Source organism: Nomia melanderi, chromosome 9 (genome assembly GCF_051020985.1).
Source record: "Nomia melanderi isolate GNS246 chromosome 9, iyNomMela1, whole genome shotgun sequence".
Taxonomy (NCBI): Eukaryota; Metazoa; Arthropoda; class Insecta; order Hymenoptera; family Halictidae; genus Nomia; species Nomia melanderi.
In genome coordinates this window covers 9,266,799-9,286,750 of record NC_135007.1, presented here as the reverse complement: position 1 = coordinate 9,286,750, position 19,952 = coordinate 9,266,799, and the positions used below count along the sequence as shown (strand labels likewise).

Genomic DNA, 19,952 nt, shown 5'->3' with positions numbered 1-19,952 from the left:
TGGTTTATAGTCAAAAGCAAGACTGGAGTATCATATAATAAACAACCGATAAATGCTTTACCACAGAAATGTAATGGAAATGTGAAACACAAAGTAAATACTGATGCTGGCTTTGTAGTTTTCAAGTGTCACTCGATTTCATCGATACGAGTTTGACGTCTGTGTAATACCGTGTTTATTGCAAACCAAATTTCCCTGCGGCTTTATGTAATTTCTAACACATTTTATAGGGTTACCGGTTGAACGCTTCGATCCCAATTTTGGTCGCGAACATATTAACGAAGTTCGCAATAAAACCTACGGGCGACTCTGTACAATCGTTATGTAAAATATGAATGGTTGCACTTCACTGTAATAGTTTTACGAAATAAAAGTAATATTCTACTACCGCTTCTGGTTCTAGCCGCTGCGTCAGGTGCACGCGAGTTAGAATGCTAAAGGTTAATTGGAACTCGGCTTTAATGAGTTTGCGATAACATTTTCGATCAACATAAACTCTGTTTAAATTGAGTTGAATGTAGTATTTTCAACGGCGATATTTGTGAGAAAATCGGACCGTATGCACGTTGATGATCAAAATGCTTACCCCCCCTCGCTGCCACAACGCGAAAATCGCCGAGTTCTTTCATGCTTCGTTGGAACTTAGTTCGCCGCTAGCGATATTTGAAGAATTTCAATTCCTACAAATTCGAAATATTACGTCTGAATTATTGATTTGCACATGACTTCAGAAACATTCTGCTGGTACTACTAATCCGATATTTCTTAACAATCCTTACGCAGGTTAATCTGGTTAATGTATTTCTAGCAATTCAGATAAATCTGGACGTTAAAAATCGAAGAATTTATTTTTCTTTGACGCAGGCGTACATAATTCTCAGCGTGGTATTTCTTTTCAGTATTGCTACTTGTTTCTTGCTATTCCAATTTCAACAGAGCCAAACAACACTTTGATACCAGCAAGTTTATCTTAACTATAGGTGAACAATCTATTCCCATTTCCAACTTCAAAGTTCATTCGCAAAAAGGTAACAGTTTACCTTCCAAATAATCTATGTTCGAACCAAAAAACGAACATTAAACAAATTATTTCCTCAATAAATGATTTCAGCATTTACTGAAGTCTCCATTTCATCAATTTTCATTTTTCTATCGCCTATGAATACAAAACATTCTTGTCCCGACTCGAAAATTCCGGAACTTGGTACTTCCTCCACCAATATCCAAATTTCAAACCGCGTGAACCCGTGCCACTCCGAAATGAGAACCACTGTAGAAATTTCGCTAAATCCAGCTGCGGGTTAGTGTCGTCAGGGTCGTCGACTCGGAATCCAGGATACATCCGACGTATCTGTCGACGAAAGGAGCGTTGATCTCAAATTACCCCGCTAGTTCGACGTATTCCATAAGCATTGGAGTCGGTCTCGAACGACAGCCCTCTCCGACTGTCACGAAAGAAAGAGAGACTCACAGAGAGAGAGAGAGAGAAAGAGAGAGGGAGAGAGGGAGAGAGTGAAAGAGAGAAAGAGCGAAATGGAGAAAGGAAGAGAGAAAGGAAGAGAGACAGCCGAGAGGAACGTCGCGGCCGTTACCAACCGCACAATAAATTCCTTCAAACGTAATCCGCGGTGCGCGACACAAGGCTTTCCACCGTACTATATTCACTTCTCAAGGTGAATGATGCAAATGCCAATGCGGTCGACGGTCTTTTCAGCCGCGTGCGGCTCGTTGCATCCGTTCACTTCTGCCGGCGACGCGAAGTGCCCAATAAACGCAAACGACAAACACTATTTTTATCTAATCGCGTCGCGACCACTCGGTCGACCAGTCGACGTCTTCGTCCTCTTCGTCTTCGTCTTCGTCTTCGTGGTCGTCGTGGTTGCGTGCACGCGAGCGTTGCGCGCGCGGAACAACCCCGCGGATAAAACCTGCGCGCGGACCCCGTATTCGATTAATCACACCCGGTGGAGGAACGTGGCTCATTAGCCCGCCTTTCTAACGACTTAATCTCCGTCCGTGAGATAATGAACGCGTCGTTTCCATTTACCTTCGAACCCCTTCCGTCCGCATACGCGGCGCAACGGTTCCGTTGGACGGAGGGGTGGAGGGAAAGAGAAGAGGAGAGGAAAGAGTCATCGTTGAAATTATGTCGAGGGATAGCTACAATAATTTTTTTTCCTTCGTTTCTACCGGCGGTCTCTATCTTCCACGGACGTGGTTGAAAAGGGTGGCGGGTGATCGATCATGCGACCCGACAGGCCCCGTCTCGCCTATCGCCACGAAATTCCTGTAGGTCGCGACAGCCCCTTAAGGTCCCTCCTTCCTCTCGCTACCCGACGTCGTATCTGCGGCTTAAACCGCTTCTGTGCGCAAGGCGCGTAGTCGAAACGGGCTGTTGGGAGTTCGCGCTGTAATAACCGAGCCTCGTCGGAGCCGTTTCCATTGCAAAACGTCGGGAAAAAGAAGGAGGAAAAGAGAGACGCCGGGGGTGGACGGAGGGAATCAACCCCGCCTCCCTGTGTACTTGTCGAGTAGCATTTCCACCGGCGAGACCGCTCCCGGTTCTCTCTTTCTCTCCACTTTTTTTTGTCCTTTCGAATGAAAAAGCGGGTAGCATGGGCTTGTTTTGTGTCCACGGCTAGGTATCGACGGTCGGCCGACAATTTAAAGAAGGCAAAATGCCAAAGCCTCGCGTAAACCACCCCCACCCCATTCCAGCCGGCCTGCAATCCTCTTGCCACCCCTTCCCGCCGCCCCCTTTTAACTCGCCACCAGATCCCTCCTCGGTAACCACCACCCACTGTACCCCGTCGGCTTTTCACGCACCTGCCCCTGCCGACATAAAAACTCCGCTTTACGATTTCCCGAAACTGACCGATCTTCCATCGTATCTCGCCCCTCTTTCTCTATCTCAATCTCATCGTCCACCTTTCCGTCTGTTATTCGGGCAGAGCTCTGCGCGAGATCCCGACGAACCGTGACGAAATCGACGGGAAGGGAGACATTGTTGCTGCGCTTTTACGCGGTACACCGTGAAACGGACTAACGATCTCCAGCGCGGCGGATCGTGGAATCCATGGACGCAATTTCGGCCCGTCGAAGACACTTCCAGGGGTTCTTGTTTGCCTTTCGATGGAACTGAGAGTTGAATGAAACCTGATTATACGCGCTTATTGGGAACTAGTTGGGTTCAACTATGATTGGGTCTGAGTTTGCTGAAGGAAATATCATAGCTTGTTTTTTTTAATGGGATTCGAAGATCCTTAATTTTTTTATAGATTACTGTATAGTATTTCAAATATTGGAGTATTTCAAGTATTTTCAGTTTTTCATTTTTGAGATACTTGATTTGTGAAAGAAGAAAACAATATAGGAAGACTTCTGACAGAACGTGGGCAATAAAATCTTTTTGAATATTAACTAACGACGTGAAACAATCTTTTCTGTATAATTTGAATGGATCTCTAATTCTGAGTGCAGTTTACATTAATCTATCCGTATTAAAACGAATGTGTTTTGCTTCTTGGAATATCGGGTCATCCATAGAAATATCAAGTTTCGTAACTGTTCGGCTGCGATGTCGATTACTGCAGGAAATTTCTACTGCCATTTACAGTTGAAATTGACGTGTATAACTACAGAAAAGTGGCAATACTAAGAACATGCAAATTGTGGACTCCACTAAGCCAGTTAAACATCACCTATTCATAAGTGAACATTATTTACACAAATCGATATCCTATTAGAAATGAAAGTGCAGATAACTAGCGTGACTAGCTTTAATTACAAGCTACGTTAATCGCTGTAATTAATTAAACGAGCTATGACTATCGCGTTGACAGCATCGCAAACATTTCTTTAGTTTACGTAACCATCATTCATCATACTATCAAAGGAGATATTTACGATTAATAAATCTTATTAATTAATCACAGCACAATCCTCACTTCTCATCACCGTTCGAATGCTTTCATCATTTCAAACAACATTCCAATGAATTTGAAAAACTATTTCAAACAATTCGGAGGCGCGCAGGGTCGTTAACCACTGCGGCCGGTAAACACGCTTAAAGCGTTCCGAAGCTTCTCGAATTGCCCCCGACCAAGTATCGAAAAACATCGACGTAATATACGACGTCCAGATTCACGCGGATCAAGCGGATCCCATAAAGTAACGGAATGTAATGTGTCCGGCAGGTGGCTGTGGGCGTTTAATAAGAAAATTTACAGCATCTTGTGGACTTTTGTTTCGGCAGAAAATTCAATTTACTCCCATCGGGCCAGGCCCGCTAAGAAAGCAAAACGACAGGGAGGGGAAACCTGTTTACAGAAGTTGGTACCACCCGCAGATCGAAACTGCCGTTCGTGATTTAAAGCCAATAACGAAGCGTGAACCGCGAACAAATTGAACTGCAGGCGTCTCTGGAATTTTTTCAGCTTTCGGATTCGTTCTCGTCTCTGAACAGATCGCCCCCTCCTCCAACCCCCTTTTTTCTCTCATACTCTCTCCGCCTCTCTCCAGCTCTGTTGGTTCCGTTCGAGCGTGAACCACGCGGAATCCGCTGTTCGTGTCTTTGTTAACGATCGATCGATCGATCAAGATCTCTCTCTCCCGACTGAACGAAAAATCTATCGATTTCGAGGATGAAAAAGAGGATACCTTGGACACGGTGACCGTGTAACCGAGTCAAGAACCACGCCGCTCTCTCGTTCCGATGAGACCCTTTAATCGAAGTACAAGAACGATCCGCAGCCTCGCCCTTTCCGCTTCTTATTTCTCCCGCTGGCTATTTTAAGCTCCTTACCGCAGGAAGTTTATAGCGTGGCACGGTTTTGGGCACGAAGAGGCGGTTCCACTTCAACCATTGAAAAGAAGCGAGGGAAGACAGACGGCAGCGCTCTTCAAACAGAAAACACGTCCCTGCCGTAATCAGTCGACCCCTAATTTTTCTATTTCGGATGTCCATCGTTCGTTAGTTGCGCCGACTCCCGTTTCAAACTCGACAGCCTACAAATCTATCCTCTTTTCAAGTGTATCAGGTCGATCTTCGAATTAATATCACATTCCAATTTGATCGGAGTGTTGGCATTAGTAGATTTGAGCGAGTTTGTCGTTCTTCGTCAATTTAGCTTACTTCACGAGTAATACTAATGAATTTAAATCAAGTAAAAATCATATATCTAATAAAAACAACTCGAATGAAAGATTAGAGAGTTCGAAAATCTGATGTGTGCCATTTAAAATGCGCACGCAAAGAAATACTGATACTCTTAAATTTGTTAGCATGTTTATACATCTACTACAATCTTAATAACTTCACAAACCCGAAACAGCAATTTTTAATTGCGTAAAACTGAATGCAAGATGATTAATTAAAATTCACGCAGATTCTAACCACCTTAAAACACGAAAGAATCCTAAAAGATCAAAAACATTCTTTCCAATGCCACCTTCTCCAGATCATTTCATAACAATCTACATCCCCAGAAAGATCTGCAGTCTATCTTCCACAAAAGCCCAAACCGTATAAAAACGGGTAGCAAAACGTCTCGAACCCCGTTGTCCCGTCGATGCCAAAAAGCCTGGCGACGGCGAATCGAGTGACACCGTACCGAACAAGACGCGTCGAAGACGAGAGATCGCGTCGATTGTACGTCGGGGCCCAGTGGTCACTCGCAGCTGTCGGAGCCGGGGATTATCTCTCCAACCGGTGTCACGTGGCGGCAAGTTCCACGGAGGGACGTGACCCACTTGTTCCTGTCCATAACGCGTGGTAACGGTAGCAGCGGTGGTAGTCGTCGATCGATCGATCGATCGACCGATCGACAGGCGGATCGATTAATAAATAAACGGTGTACAGGCCGCGGATCGAGGCAGTAACGGTCGGCCGGGCCGGCGGGACGAGTGCATTCCCTCGTGTCAGCCGAGCCGTCGAAGTTATGGCCAACATTGTCCCAGATTCGATCCGGCGACGGCGACAACGGGCCGCGGCCGGGGATGGATTCCCTTCTACGCGTATCGCGGCCCGCGACAATGCGATTTACGCGGATCCGCGGCGTGCTCGCACAGTTTTTCGCGTGCCGCGTGTTGTATGTCACCGTTAACGAGGCGTAAACGCGGCCGTGAATTACGATCATTTTCTCGGCGGAGGAGCTGAACATGCGAGACGGCTACGCGCCGTGATACACGTATCAGCCGGCAATAATGCCAGGAGTTGGCTGCTGCTTTGAAGCGGACCCGATATAATGGCCCGAGGAGAAGCTTTATGATGGACTAATATGCATACGTATCGATGACGAGGTGCACAGGGAGACGGCTGACGGTGTGTCGCGTGTTGCCTGTTGGAACCTCGCCGAGACGACGGATAAACAGCGTACCTAACGTATCTCTTCCGCGAGCGTGTGTATGCGCGCGCCCCTCCGCTCGATGGTAATTCTTCATCGTATGTTGAATTATTAATCAGAAAACGGCAAAAGGGCGCGAACGTGTTCCAGCCGCGCGGGAGATTAAAGAAGTACCGCGGAAAGATCGGCCGAAGAAGAACGAGCGCGCGAAATTGAAACCCGTATTACCCGCATACCGGCCCTTATAAATATTCCGTAACGATGCCTCGCGCTAGATTGATTTCCCAATTAAATGGAAATGAACGCGCGTACCGGGGCCCCCGGCCCGCTAGAACGAGTTTTATAATGTCCGGTCGCGACCGGCCGGGACAGCTTCTGGATTCGTACCCTAAGTAGAGACCCCAATAAATTAATTATTCGCGTCTCCCCTGCCACCCGCCCTCTTCCGCTCCATTCTAGACCCACGTCCCTGAGCCGCGATATTTATGATCCATCCACCTCCTTCGTATTTATTTCGGCTCATTTGTCCATCGGATATTGCAGCGTCATCTAGATAAACTCCGTAGTTTCTTTTCCCTTTTTTTCTAGGGGTGGTTTCTTACTACCTACCGGAGCCCTTCCGAGTAGTTTGGAGAATCAGGTGAAAACCTGACCCTTTTTTTGTACGATGGAGGCGGCGACGGAGGATACGAATGGATTGAGTCCTTTGTGGGCGGAAAACGAGTTCATTTTAGGGAAACGGCTGTGTGGCGATGGACTAGGCTGATAGCTTGAAGCAGGGGGAAATGGTTATGCCATGTCGATGGAACTGATAAGAATATTATTAATGAAATATTATTATATTTTATAGTATATAATGGTCATGTAGTTTCTCATATCTATAGATATTACACAATTTATTGTTTTTATACAAAAAGCGGTTTGTTCGAACGTAAAATAAAATGCCCTTTAATTTCGAATTTATAGATAACTATTAATCTTTACGCAATAGGAATGAAATTATTAGATATTTTTCCTTGAGAAGTTTAACCGAAGCTTTAACTCTTCGAAGATGAAATAATTGTCTTTCAACAAATGCATTGAAAACAAACCTTACAAATGGAATTGTCTCAAAAGGAATACGTTATTAGCCGCGGCTTTTAAACTAAAGAAATAATTTGTCCCTCGCAACAAACGTGACTCGTTATTAAAAACAAGAACCAAATGTCTACACGCCCTTCCGTGTGGGGTTAATAACTTCCGACCTCCATTCCGTTGTACATCATACGCGGCTACCGTTTCACCGCTTTACATCGCAAAATAATGAATTCGTCCGACTGAAATTTAGCGGTGATGCACCTGTTCCGCCAACTTCTTTCACGGAAACATTCCGCCACGAATATCGTAGCCCGGAAGGAAGGACGGCCCAACATGTCGCTACCCCCGACAGACGGTCCAAGGCAATTGGACAGCGCACAGGTTCACGGGCTCGCTTTGTGGCAGTTTAAAGAAAGTCCACCGCGCGTGATTTAACCCGTAATTGTCACAAATCGTCTCGGGACTTGGCCAAGGGGAATGCGAGAGCTGTAATGGATCCAAAGAATCCGTCGAGCCGGAAATGCGAACGATCTATTTGCGGAGATACCGGTCGCCGTTTACAAAGAAAAAGTCACCGGCTGAGAAGAGAGGAGATGATCGCCTCGCCCCTTTGCCTCCGGTGCCCGTAACCCCGGCGTTCGCAAACATTTCAGCTTCCGTTTTTCAGGCTGGTTAGTTCTGGACATTCTCCGATATTCACGGCCCACCCCGGCTATTTATTCTGGCTCATTTGCCCCTCGGAGGGGGGAGAGAAGCTGCGTCATTCGGGGCGGTCTCGAGACGCGGAGAACCTTTCCCGACCCGTCCCCCTCTCACAGGAACTTCAGGGGCTCAGGTGTTAACTAAAAACGAGTAGTGGACCGTCTTTAATGCGAAGTTGGAATCCGTTCAACCAGAAATTCCGGGGAAACGTTTGACGAAAGGAACCCAGAATCCGAGGATGAGTTCTTAGGAACTAGATTAAGATTCCTGCTAAAGGACTCCATTGATTCAGAAACTTCGAAGTTAACCTTTCCGAACGATTACTCCAGAATTCAGCGATCCTCTTCACCCTTTCCTTCTCCTGTTCTGATCGAAATATTATAAGTTACAAGGATTCTTTTAGCGACCTTACTGATTAGTCGAATACACTTTTGTTAGATATTGGAAAGATTAAAGGCTCTCTGAATTCAAAGTAGAAACTGAGTATAGCGAGAAAACTCATGAACTTATTAAAATGCTCGTCAGAAACTACCTATGGGATACAAATAAAAACGAGGGACCATACTAGCGGTCTTCTCAGTGTTAATGGGGTATCAGCGAGAATCAACTGCAATCACCGGCAATTAATTTGACCAGATCCAAAGAAGTTAATTCCCTCCGCGCAGCAATCATCTCGTCATTTTTCCCTTTCATTCTGCTTCCCATCGGAAGCCAATCCGTTCGCGTCGCAAGCGTTAACCTCGCTCGCGCTCCGAAAACGCAATAAAACGGTATCGAAGCCGGGGGCACTAGGATTCGAGTATTCGAACCGTTAATAGAGTGAAACGTGTGCCTCGGCGCGGTTTCTTTTGCCGAATCGCGAACCGTGGTCGCTGCGGGATGCTCCGTTGCCGTTAGTCAAAAGGCAAACCGTCAAAGAGGGACGGCGGAACGTCGCTATGAAGATCGAGAAACTCGCTCAAAAGTAATAGCCGGGTCCCCGTGTCTCGGCTAGATGAACGATCATCCACCAAGACGGAAGATCACCGCGACAAGCGGGCTTGCGTAATATCGTCGAGCGAACGAGATTCCTGAAATCCGGCTCGCCGATTATGTCAAACGACCTAGCGGAGCAGAGAATTTCGAGGCGAGATGGACGAGCGTCCGACGCGGTTGCGGGAAGGAAATAAATTCTGGCCGGCTGCTGGGGTGTCCGCGGTTGACGCGTGCTCGTCGAATTGCCGCTCGTAATGAGCGTCGGAGGACTCGCCGAGGCGACGCGCGATCCGTGGCGCGCGTAAAAATAACCCGGGTTGCTGAACGCTCCGGAAGAACGTAAACGTATGGGCGATTTTCTGATTCTTTCGTCTCTTTTCTGCTGCCTTTATCGCTACGGCGATTCCCTCGTTCCCTGCGATCCTTTCCGCTGTTCGTCGGTCGAGCCACGCGGATTTGGCACTTCGCGCGCAACGTAAATTCGGAGCGAAGTTAAATAAATTCACAAGCGACTTCCGGCCCTAGCGCATAGAATGTATTTTCAACTATCCGGCACCGCAACCCAGTTGCGTAAATGACGGAGGCAATAAATTCGACGCGAGTTTGAACGCTCGGGGGTTATAGGATTCGACTGTGAAATAATGATCGCAGTTTTTCGGGTAGGTATAGAGGCAAGTAATGGATATATTTACTTTATATATAAAGAGTGGCTTAGAGGTGTGTAACCTCCGTAGGTTCCTTATTGTTTTCTTTGTAACACAGTATTCGAAACGCACACAATACAAACCCTATTCTTTTTAGTGTCAATATTTAACTTTCGAGGTAAATAGAGATTCTTTTCCTTCTACGAAATTGTTAATAATAAGATTACACCGAATTGTGTAAGTAAATTCTGACTAGAATAAGACTGACGTCAATTTTGTTCGAAGCAAATAAATGAACAAACAAAAATATGGACAAATATGTGCAAACGTACAGTCAACCCCTTTTAAGTACCCCCAAGTCAGGATTATCGGTAATCTTCATAGATGACAGGGTACAAACAAGGGTTTCGCGGCAGATCGCTCGTGGGTCATTTTTCGTCGGACGATTGGTATCGGTGAGCGCGCATCTCGCAGATATTCCCACGTTAAATGAACGGACAGGACAACAATTAGCAGGGTTCCGGAGATGAGGGCCTAGGTAGCGCGCGTAATGGAGCTGCGTATCGCGCAGCCATCTTAGCATTAACGGGCCACGTGGTATTATCCCTCGGAAAAGGACAATCCCCGAGCTTCAAGCTGCGCAGGGAGGATGGAGGAACTCTTTGGTCAGGTCCTTAAACACAAAAGTACTTAACCACGAACACCGAAACTAATGGCGCCTTCGCACCAGGTAGGTAAAACTTGCGGCAGGATATCGACTTCCCGAATCTATTGTCGAATAATTCAAAACATTCCTGCGGAGAAAAAACTCACATTCCTTCCGCTGTCCGAATATTTCTCAGTGAACGAACTCACGGAAGGAATTACTAATTTTAAGCAACTAACGGCTCGTCGGGAGTCCAATTGAAAAACACGACGAGAGATCGTTCGAACGGAGGTAGATCTTGAATTCCTATGAATCCGGGACAATGTTCAATCTAATGAATGGAGAACGGATGTTTACGGAATTCTTAAATTTCGAAGATGAATTACCGACGATTTAACGCAAGTTATAAGGAATGTTATTATAATCTTACTTCGTATAAGCGTTAGCAGTTTACTAATCAAGAAACTGGAGTTCGTCGTTCCCTAGGCTACAGCTTCTCGACAAAGTGGGTAGTACTGGCTGTGAAATGACGCGAAAATTCATTGCTCAGCATCCAATCATTGAAAACGTCAGTCTTCGACAATGCATCCATCCAGCGGATGAAAGAATGAAAAGAAAAGAAGAATCCTCTTCCCAGGAGTAGAATGCCAAGAAGACACACGAAGAGATAACTCCGTTGCTTCAGAAAGCGTCGTCAGGAAAGAAGGGGTGGAAAAAAAAGGAAAGAAAACGCAATTTCACAGATCAAGATACATAGTTCGATCTCGAATCGTCGAGCGTAACCTACGGGGGAGAGACGAAGGAGGCAGAACTGGAGTAGGAGGAGAAAGAAAGAGAAAGATGGAGAGGGCACGCGATCCCGTGGAAATCTCCAGCAGCCGCTAGAGTGGTGGAGACGGTTCTTTGAAGCCTAGGCTTGAGGAGAGCTGGGCAGAAAACGAGCTACCCAATATGGCTAAGAAAAGCCAGGCCGAGGCTCTCTTCCCACGAGCTAGACTCGCAGGACTGATTGGCAAACAATTAGCAAAGAGGACGGTGCTGACGGTGCTAGAAGGGCACGATCAAGTACTAAACACGGGGACAGGCGTGTATCACGCGGACATCTATGCGCGTTCCTCAAACTCCGTCTCTCTCTCTCTTTCTTCTTCCTCATCCCCAATTCCTTGCCCGCGCGGGTTGTCCAACCCTCCCTTTTCGTTCTTCGCCGCTCGTGTCACGAAACAATGAGAACAATGGCGTTGGTCTTCCGCCGGAGCGAACAGACAAAGCCCGGGTGGTTCCAACACGACAAAACCATCGTCACCATATCGTCGTCGCCATCCTCGGCTCCTCGAGGTTCGAGTCCGCCGGCCCGGCGGAGGAACCGGAGCACACCGGACCCGGGCACAACCCGGCTACCCGAGAGAGCATTATAAGCGTTCTCTTAATACGAACATTTTCGCCGGTGGTTCGCGCACACGTACACACGATGTGCCGTCGAGAAAACGATGGAAGAGCGAAGCGGGGAGGGAAAAGGAGGAGGTGGTGGAAGAGAAAGAGGAACAGGAGGAACGCGCGAGGTGAAGAGAGGAGCGAGAGAGCAACGATGGATGGAGAGAGAGAGGAACCACACAGCTATGTTGCTGCGCCTATTATATTGTTTTGAATTAAGCGCGCCGTGACTGGTTGGCTGGGCTGTGTTTTAATATAAGGGTTTTGGATTTCACGTGCATCCACCGACCCCAAACCACCACCATCATCGCCACCTCCTCCTCCTCATCCCCTTTTCCCTTCGCCGGCCCTCCCCATAGGCCGTCGCGTTCTCCGCGCAACGTGGCCCTTGTTCTCTGTCTTTCTCCCGCTCCCTTTCGCCCTGTTTGCCCATCTCCCGCCCTTCGTTCCTTCGTTTCGCCACGTCCCCCTGGCCTCTCTTTCCTATTCCTCTCACTCGCTCCCTTTTCCCGCGAAACTGCGCTCCGATACGCCTGTTATTTTCAGCAACCCCGTCGAATCGAGTTCTTTTTAATTGGTGGGACGTTTGCGCGTTTCCGTGCGCGTACACCCCGGCGTCCGTACGAAATTTTTTTTTCTCCTCTCTTCTTTCCTCGTTTTCTGTGTACAAGCGTGTTCGTTTCCGCTCTTCTCTTTCCGCTTGTCCCGTTCGCGATCTTTCTCTTTCCCTTTTCCGGCTTACCCGCTCCTCTCCTCTCGTCGCCTCACCCTTTCCGCGGCGCTCTCCACCTCGACCGTTGTTTTTTCGACGGCTGCACGAATTCTAGGCATCGTTCCTTTGTCACCAGCTGCATGCGACTACTCGTCGCAGGAGGAGGCGGAGGTGCCCAGGCATTCGTCGATCCCGTGGCCTAGGAGTTCGACACAGGCTGGGGAACACGCCGGGCCGCGCTAATGGCGGAACGCGGCCCGCGAGACACGGCGCGGCGGTGTACGCAACGCCTCGGATCAATTGTTTCGGCCCGGCGGTTTTTGTCACGGCGATGATTGCGTCAAAGAATCCCGAGCAAAAAGGTGTTGACGCTGCGGCGAGCGACATTTTATCGAGCAACGTCGCCCCTCGTCCTAGCCGAGATACGCGCCTCGTCTATTTTCTCGACCTTTTTCCCTGGCGCGTCGCGGGTACTTCTGATCGATTACCCTTGGAAACGATCGAGAGATCGATCGTTTTATTGTGTCGCTGCTGCGTGCGGTCAACGGAGAATCGGTATGATATAGTTGATCGTTGGCGGGCTCCGATCGATCGACGCTTAAGGTGCTTTAGCTACTCGTTAAACGGTCGTTTCTTTGATCGCGAGTGATCACGGAATTAAAAGTGAGCAAAGTGAGTCTGATGCGTTTCGTCTTGAAATAAGGTTGATTCCGATAAAAAACATAGCGATAGTAATGTTTTATAGAATATATAAACCGATGATAATGGAACTTTGACTGAAATCAATTTAGTACAAACTTTTTCAAGATGCCTGTAGTATATGTCCTAGAATCTGCAAGGGGTTGATGTTTCTGTATTTTAAATTTCAATATAATTCTTGGTTTTAAGTATATCCAACTCCTCTGTTGATAATTATCGTTTACATGTACAAATACATTTTTTGACGCTATTACAATTAACGTACAAGGGGTAAAAATGGATACAGAGAGCATCGCGCGATGGTCGAAACTAATGGAAACAGGTTAACCAACGAACTTTTCGTATAATCTGTAGGCAAACGAAACCGCGAGCGTTTGGAACGAGCTTGGAATAAAAAAGGAAGCAGGAGTGCGCGGCTGTTGCCTGAAAACCACGGTGTCTAATTCGCTCGCGATTTCCCAAGAATCCGCGGGCGGATTCTTGGTCACCTAATTGCCATTTCACGCGCGGCCTTTTATCGTGAAAGCCCCGGCCACGAAACCTCAGTTGGTCGATGCCTCTCAAAGGCGTTGCCAAGGCACTTTGTATTCCGCAAAGAGCACAGCCACGGGACACGCGTTGTTTAGCAAATTGTCGTTGCACCGCAGTGCTTAATCAGCGCGAGATCGCACCTGCACGACCGACCGAGAGTGCCGGTCACCACTCGATAGCGTCTCTCTCTCAAACAGTTTGATCTCGTGACTGAGCTGCGGTCAAACCAGTGCACGTGGTCGAGATAGCGCGTGTTCCAACATTCCTCTCGAACGCGTCCAAATCGCTGCGCCGAATCGTTAACAAGTTTTTAATCGGCAGCAACGCGGTTCACGGTGGGGGAGAATTCGAGGAAGGAGACGCGTTCGCGGAATGTTAACTTCGACATCTTGACATCCGAGAAATGTTCCTTTGGATCGGTTTCCCCGTGATCTTGTGACCCAGACATATTTCATTTACTCAGAACAGAAATACGTCTTGAAGAACACGTTTCAATTTTGAAAAAGGATTCAATGATAGTTCTGCAATAGTAAAATATTCATTTGAGAAAGGAGAAGAATAACAAAGGAACTTTAATATTTTGAAGTATCTACAGACCTCTATGATCAATTGTTTGTTGTTGGTATCAAATAAACTTTGTAAACAATCTCCACGTTTAACGCGTCACCGACCAAACCACGAAACAAATCGATCATTCGATAAACCGAGAATCCGCAACCAAGATTGATCAGAAACGAATACTGAAACAACGAATCGCCAGATCGCAAATTGCTCGGAGCGTCGATTTCCACCGCGAGAATCCTCGCCCATGAGAAGAAGAAAAAAAGAAGAAATTATCAGTCCGTTACCGAGTACGAGCATGAACTACCAACTGCCGGTGGGATGGAAGGGTAGGTCCAAAAAACCGCGAGGCGAGTAATCCCGCGAGAACAATGGGGTCCTCTTAGCGAGGCAAGAAGCACGGAGGAGCGTTTCTAGCGTCGCGGAGATCTCGAGTAAAAAACGAAGACGAAGAAGAAGATGAAGAAAAAGAGAGAACCAGAGAAAGACAGACAGATATAGAGAGAGGGGGGAAAGAGAAAGAGAGACAGAGAGAAACAAAAAAAAAAGAATAATCGCAGCCAGAGCGTTCCCATTGACGTGGTCCCGTGGTACCCGAAGATCGAGCGCGACGGCCGGACAGAAACAGGGAGAGCAAAAGAGAGAAAGAAAGGGAGAGAGAGCGCAGGGGTTCATTCACGAGCCGTGTTTGTAGTCGGATTTCGGGCAAAACTGCTTTCGCGCCCATTTCTGTTGGAGGTAAGCGTACGAGGGTTAGTCGAGACACGCTCGTTGTCGGAAATAACGACATAATGACATGGTAGAAGATGAGTGCCCGAGGTAGGTAAATCCGAGGTAAGGTACGGGACTGTTGGCAAGAGAGAGAGGATCGCCGTGGGCCGAGCGAGACAGAGAAAAGGACAAAGGAAAGAGAAACCAGACTGGGTGCCCGAGTCTACTCGGGGTAGGGAGAAGATGTATCCGAGAAAGAAGAAGAGAAAGAGAAAAATAGAGAGAGGAAGAGAGAAAAACTGGGAGAGAGTGGGGAGATGGATACCGACGCGGCGAGTCGGAAGCGTCGCTGACCATCCCGGGTAGGCCGGTGGTTCATCAAGTTCCGAGGAGTTGAAGAGAGCCTCAATAGGCACTCTCGAGTTCTTGGCTACGTCACGCAACCCTTTATCGGCAGCTCGGTCTAATTTTATTTACGGTTCATTACCGTCCGGGAACGGCTAGCCGTCCGTTCGTCCGTTCAGCGCGGCCCCCGCGCCGCGATTCCATTAGAAAATTCGTGGAAAGTGCATTGACTGCCGGTTTTGTGGAACCGATGCAGTCTAACGCCGCAACGAGTTTCTTCGTGGCAATTATATAGCGCCGAGGCGTTCCGGCCCGCGGATCGCCCGTGACGGCCGTGTAACGCGGTTCGCTTCGTCTGCAAGGGAAAGAGGCGGTTGCGTGACTTTTGTCGAGCCTGGGTACGATGATTTACGCTTACCGATGCAGTTTATTGGATAATCTGTCTTACGGGGCCCTGCTAATCGGTCTGGGTTGGGTTACGTGACGCGCTTCGAATTGATCGGTTTTCATTTCGATTGAAAGGTTTCCTGGGTGGAGAAATTCTTTAATCTACTGCGGGAAGCGTTAATTTTATTTATGATAATGGATGTCGAGTATCTTTGTGTGGTATCTACATCGTGTTTTCATTATGATATTTAGATCGTATTAGAAAACTGGCTCGCGACACGTAACCTGAAATTTCTGTTAACTGACAACTCATTGAAATTCATGTGTCACGAGGTCCGGATATATACAAGGAAAAATGAAACAAAAATATCATTCGACTGTGTTACAGATTTCCCTGCGAAATATGTTCGGCGTTCATGTACAATTCAAATGCACGAAATCCATGGTTTATTCATATTCTATCCAGCAGTATACTTAAGACCGCGAATGTCCGTACGTCTACAGATTAATCCACCCAAACAGGAAACTCGTTGAATAAAATATACCAGAATGAAACCATTTCTAAAACTTAACCCGCTCGGCGAGCATTTAACAGAAAACCCAACCATTTATCAACGACATTCCTCGGTTCAACGACGTTTGTGCCCAGCAGTGAATACAAAAAAAAAGATACCCAACATTCCATTAAAAGAAAAAAAGAAAAAGGAGAAAAGGAAACTGAAAATTACCTCCGTATCTTTAAAAAATATTACGAACACAAGGGAATTAGGCTTCATTATATCGGTTATAAAGGAGGCATAAAAACTCTTTCCCCATCCGTTTTCTCCTGCACGGAGATCGCGATTTACGAGAGAAACGTTGCGCCGCGAACACCGAGCACATTTGATTTTCCGTTCCGGCGTAACTGGCGCGTGCGAATTTACGATCGAATCCGCGGAGGAAAGTGAAAATCGATCTGCGACCAGGGTCAACCGAATCGAGCCAGATCCAACGGCGAACTTTCTCGATCCAACGGGGCCGCTCGATCCGCGGGTAGAAATGATGCTCATCGACCGTGAAGAATCGGGGGTCTGCCGATGAATGGGCGCGCGTGGTGGAATCGCGCAGAAAACGCGCGCGCGACGCGTCGATCAGCCGTGCACCGGCACCGGCACCGGCACTCTCTTTAACAACGGATCGGCCCAATTTTGCCCACTATTTAGCGACGCCATGCTTCGCCGCAGCCAAATTAGCTGTCCGTCGAAACAAGCTGCGCGTCGCGTGCGTGCGTGAGTGCGTGCATGCGTGCGTGCGCTCACCTCCCCCCCTACCCTCTACCTTTCTCTCTCTCTCCCTCTGTGCGGCTCCATTTGCCGCGACAATGCGGCCCCCGTTCCGCGAGCGTGTACACGTGAATCTGCAAATTTCATTCATGCTGTACCGCGGTCGTGGGACAGAGATCGAGAGAGAACGAGAGAGACAAGGAGAGGAAAAGAGAGAGAAAGAGTGGCCTCGTGATTTTACCGGGTCGTCGTAGCTTTTTTAACCCGACGCACGCCATCGACCGGTAGCGTCGGTTTCCCCTTCGCGATTTCACGCCGCTACTCGTTAAATTGCTATTGTCACGTACCTCCGATGTAAATCATTCGCAAAACAAGTTTTTTCGAGCGTGACCGAACGTTAGCTGTGTCCTTCTCTTAGCCGGTATTCGATACGCGGAATGCGAAAAAGCCGGCTAACTCGGGTCACACTCGAACGCCGAGCGAATTCCTTTCGCGTAATCGCTAATGGCGCTAATTGCACGACTGACACGCCGCGATACCCTCAGTCCACTTTCCTCCGATCATTTTTTCCGCGCGGGCGCGAGAACCATGGGGCTCGGTGAATTTCTCCTACTCTGACGGCGATCACTTTCCTCGCTCCCCTTCGCCGTTTCGTGGACGATAAACATCCATACTGCATGCGTGTGGCTGCAGAAATAGCATTGCCGTGACGGGTGAACACAGGAAATGCGCGTGTGTCGATGCACAGTTGCAATTGCATTATGTTTGGGAATGGGTTTCAGAATTGGAATCGACGTGGTTTAGTTGTTCGCGTTGGCCGATGTGGGAATATTTTTATTGGTTTCTTTAGTGTCCCCTTAATTTAGGTGCGATTTTTACTTATAGCCAGTGTTGATAATTTCACAAAAGAGATACAAATCGTGTTTCGTGTTAATTAAATTTGATGCAAAGTCTCAAGTTTTCAAGTCAAAGATTCAAAGAAGCGTTAATTAAGCATTCATAGCACTATTATAAAATAATGAAACAAACAAATCTGAGATGCTGACTAATAAAGACTTAGCTTGACCTACAACGTAACGAACCGGTTAATAAGAAAAATTCAATTTCTCGGAGATTCTGATTGCTCGTGGAATGGTCTTTCAAAATGGAAATTATTATGGTATATATATTTGTGATATTTGGCGCCTTCAATCTTTAGTTCAGGTATTTCTCACGTTTTTTGAGTACAGATATAAAAATTCTCGGAACGAAGGCTGACAATTTGTGGAGGGAATATACAGAATGCAGCAGTCGAATTGTTCTCTAAATAATACCAAAGATAAGATTATCGCTTTCAATTCGCTTATTTTATGATACATCGATGTTCTCCATCAGTCACGTTTAAAACGTTGATGTAAGCAACAGCGGAAAAATCGGCTGGAATTTACGGGCAACCGAATAAGTTCGATGCTCGCGTTAACAAGGGTCGCCGCGCGATGGAAATATCAAAGAGGAATCCTGGACCGGGTTGTTAGGAGGCGCCAAGTCCCTCTCGCGAGACGGTTAATTATTTAAAAGCTCGTGGATACGAGCATCGCGGAAAGAGAAACAATTCCAGTGCCGTTTCCAGCGGCACTTTGTCATGGGGCCGCGAAGCGCGCGAACGCTCGCTCGTAAATAAATCGTGAATCCAATTTGCGGGCATCATAAATCAATACCGGAATCACGATTCAAAGGGTGCAGAGCGAAACGCCTCGGAGTTGAACTCTCCCGCAAACAAAAGAGGGACCGCGACGCGGCTCTTGTTTCGAAAGCGATCCTCACAATTAAAATTTTAATAGGACCGAGAATTCTTTGCTTATCTCCGTCGAATCGTTCGCGAACGGGCTAATGGATAACCCGTTTATTTTCGCGACAATCTTCTAGCAAGGAATTTGCATTCATGATTGTTAACGATTAAACGGCTGCTTTCGTTTGTAGGTAGCTACTGAATATTTTTAAATATTAAAGAAACATTACGGAACCTAGTTGAATGAATATCACTGTTGATTCGTATCGACAGATTCGATGAAATAAAATAAAAACTTCAGGAATTATTGCATAAAATCTTCCAAGAATTAACTTCAGGAATTCGTATCAATTGGCATTAATTACACGATTGCATTATTCTGAACAAAAATAATTTTTGCTAGAAATCCGGTAATACAAATTCTCAAATCTAACAATGCAGCTTCGAAATAATCTTAAGATGATCCGAAAATATTCTTCGAATCTTAACAAACCTTCACACCTTAAATGAACTCCTTCAGCTGGTATTCCGGAGCCATCGTGTAACATAGCCAACATTACCTAACACCCGTAGTATCCGCGTTAATGAGCCCGCGGGAATTTAAAAAAAAAGAACAAAGTAAGAAAGCGACTCACCATAGAAACAGGAATGGGTCCTCCGGCGCCATTGGGGTAGGGGTACGGCGAGACGAGGTAGCCCATGTTGAACGACGAAGTATGCGGCGTCGGATCCACCTTACCTATAAAACCAACAAGAAACACGTCAAACATCCCATTCACCGAAAAATCAAAAAAAGAAATGAATCTCGGCTGCCCCTTCGCCTCTCTCTTCCACCGGATCGCGTCACCGGTATTAATCGCTCGGTCGTAAAACGTACGATTCGTGAGGCAGAAGTCTAGCGGACGGGAAGGCGAACATAGCTCAATTATTTCGCTTATAGACGAGTCAACGAAATTTCGTCAGCTATTATAGCGTTCGGTTATACAGACTTTTTATCGCGACATCAGCTCGATGCCAGGGCACTTACAAATTAAGTCTCGAAAATGGTGGTTAGCCGGAACGTTCGTGAATTTGATATACATACGATTACAATACGAATGTCGTTTCTCGAGTTTCCGGCGGAGTGGAGTTTTTTGATTCAGGCATAAAAATTAATT

At 47.0% G+C, this 19,952-nt stretch overlaps 1 protein-coding gene across 4 annotated transcripts in view; it reads right to left on the bottom strand.

Annotated features, from left to right (window-relative positions):
- Nucleotides 1-19,952, bottom strand: part of LOC116427844 (protein pangolin, isoforms A/H/I/S) — a 282,374-nt gene that overhangs the window by 227,640 nt on the left and 34,782 nt on the right. For all 4 annotated transcript variants that reach the window (XM_076370446.1, XM_076370447.1, XM_076370449.1 and 1 more), the window contains one exon: nucleotides 19,431-19,534. In XM_076370446.1, the coding sequence (XP_076226561.1) occupies nucleotides 19,431-19,534 (104 nt within the window). The remainder of the gene's footprint in view (nucleotides 1-19,430; nucleotides 19,535-19,952) is intronic.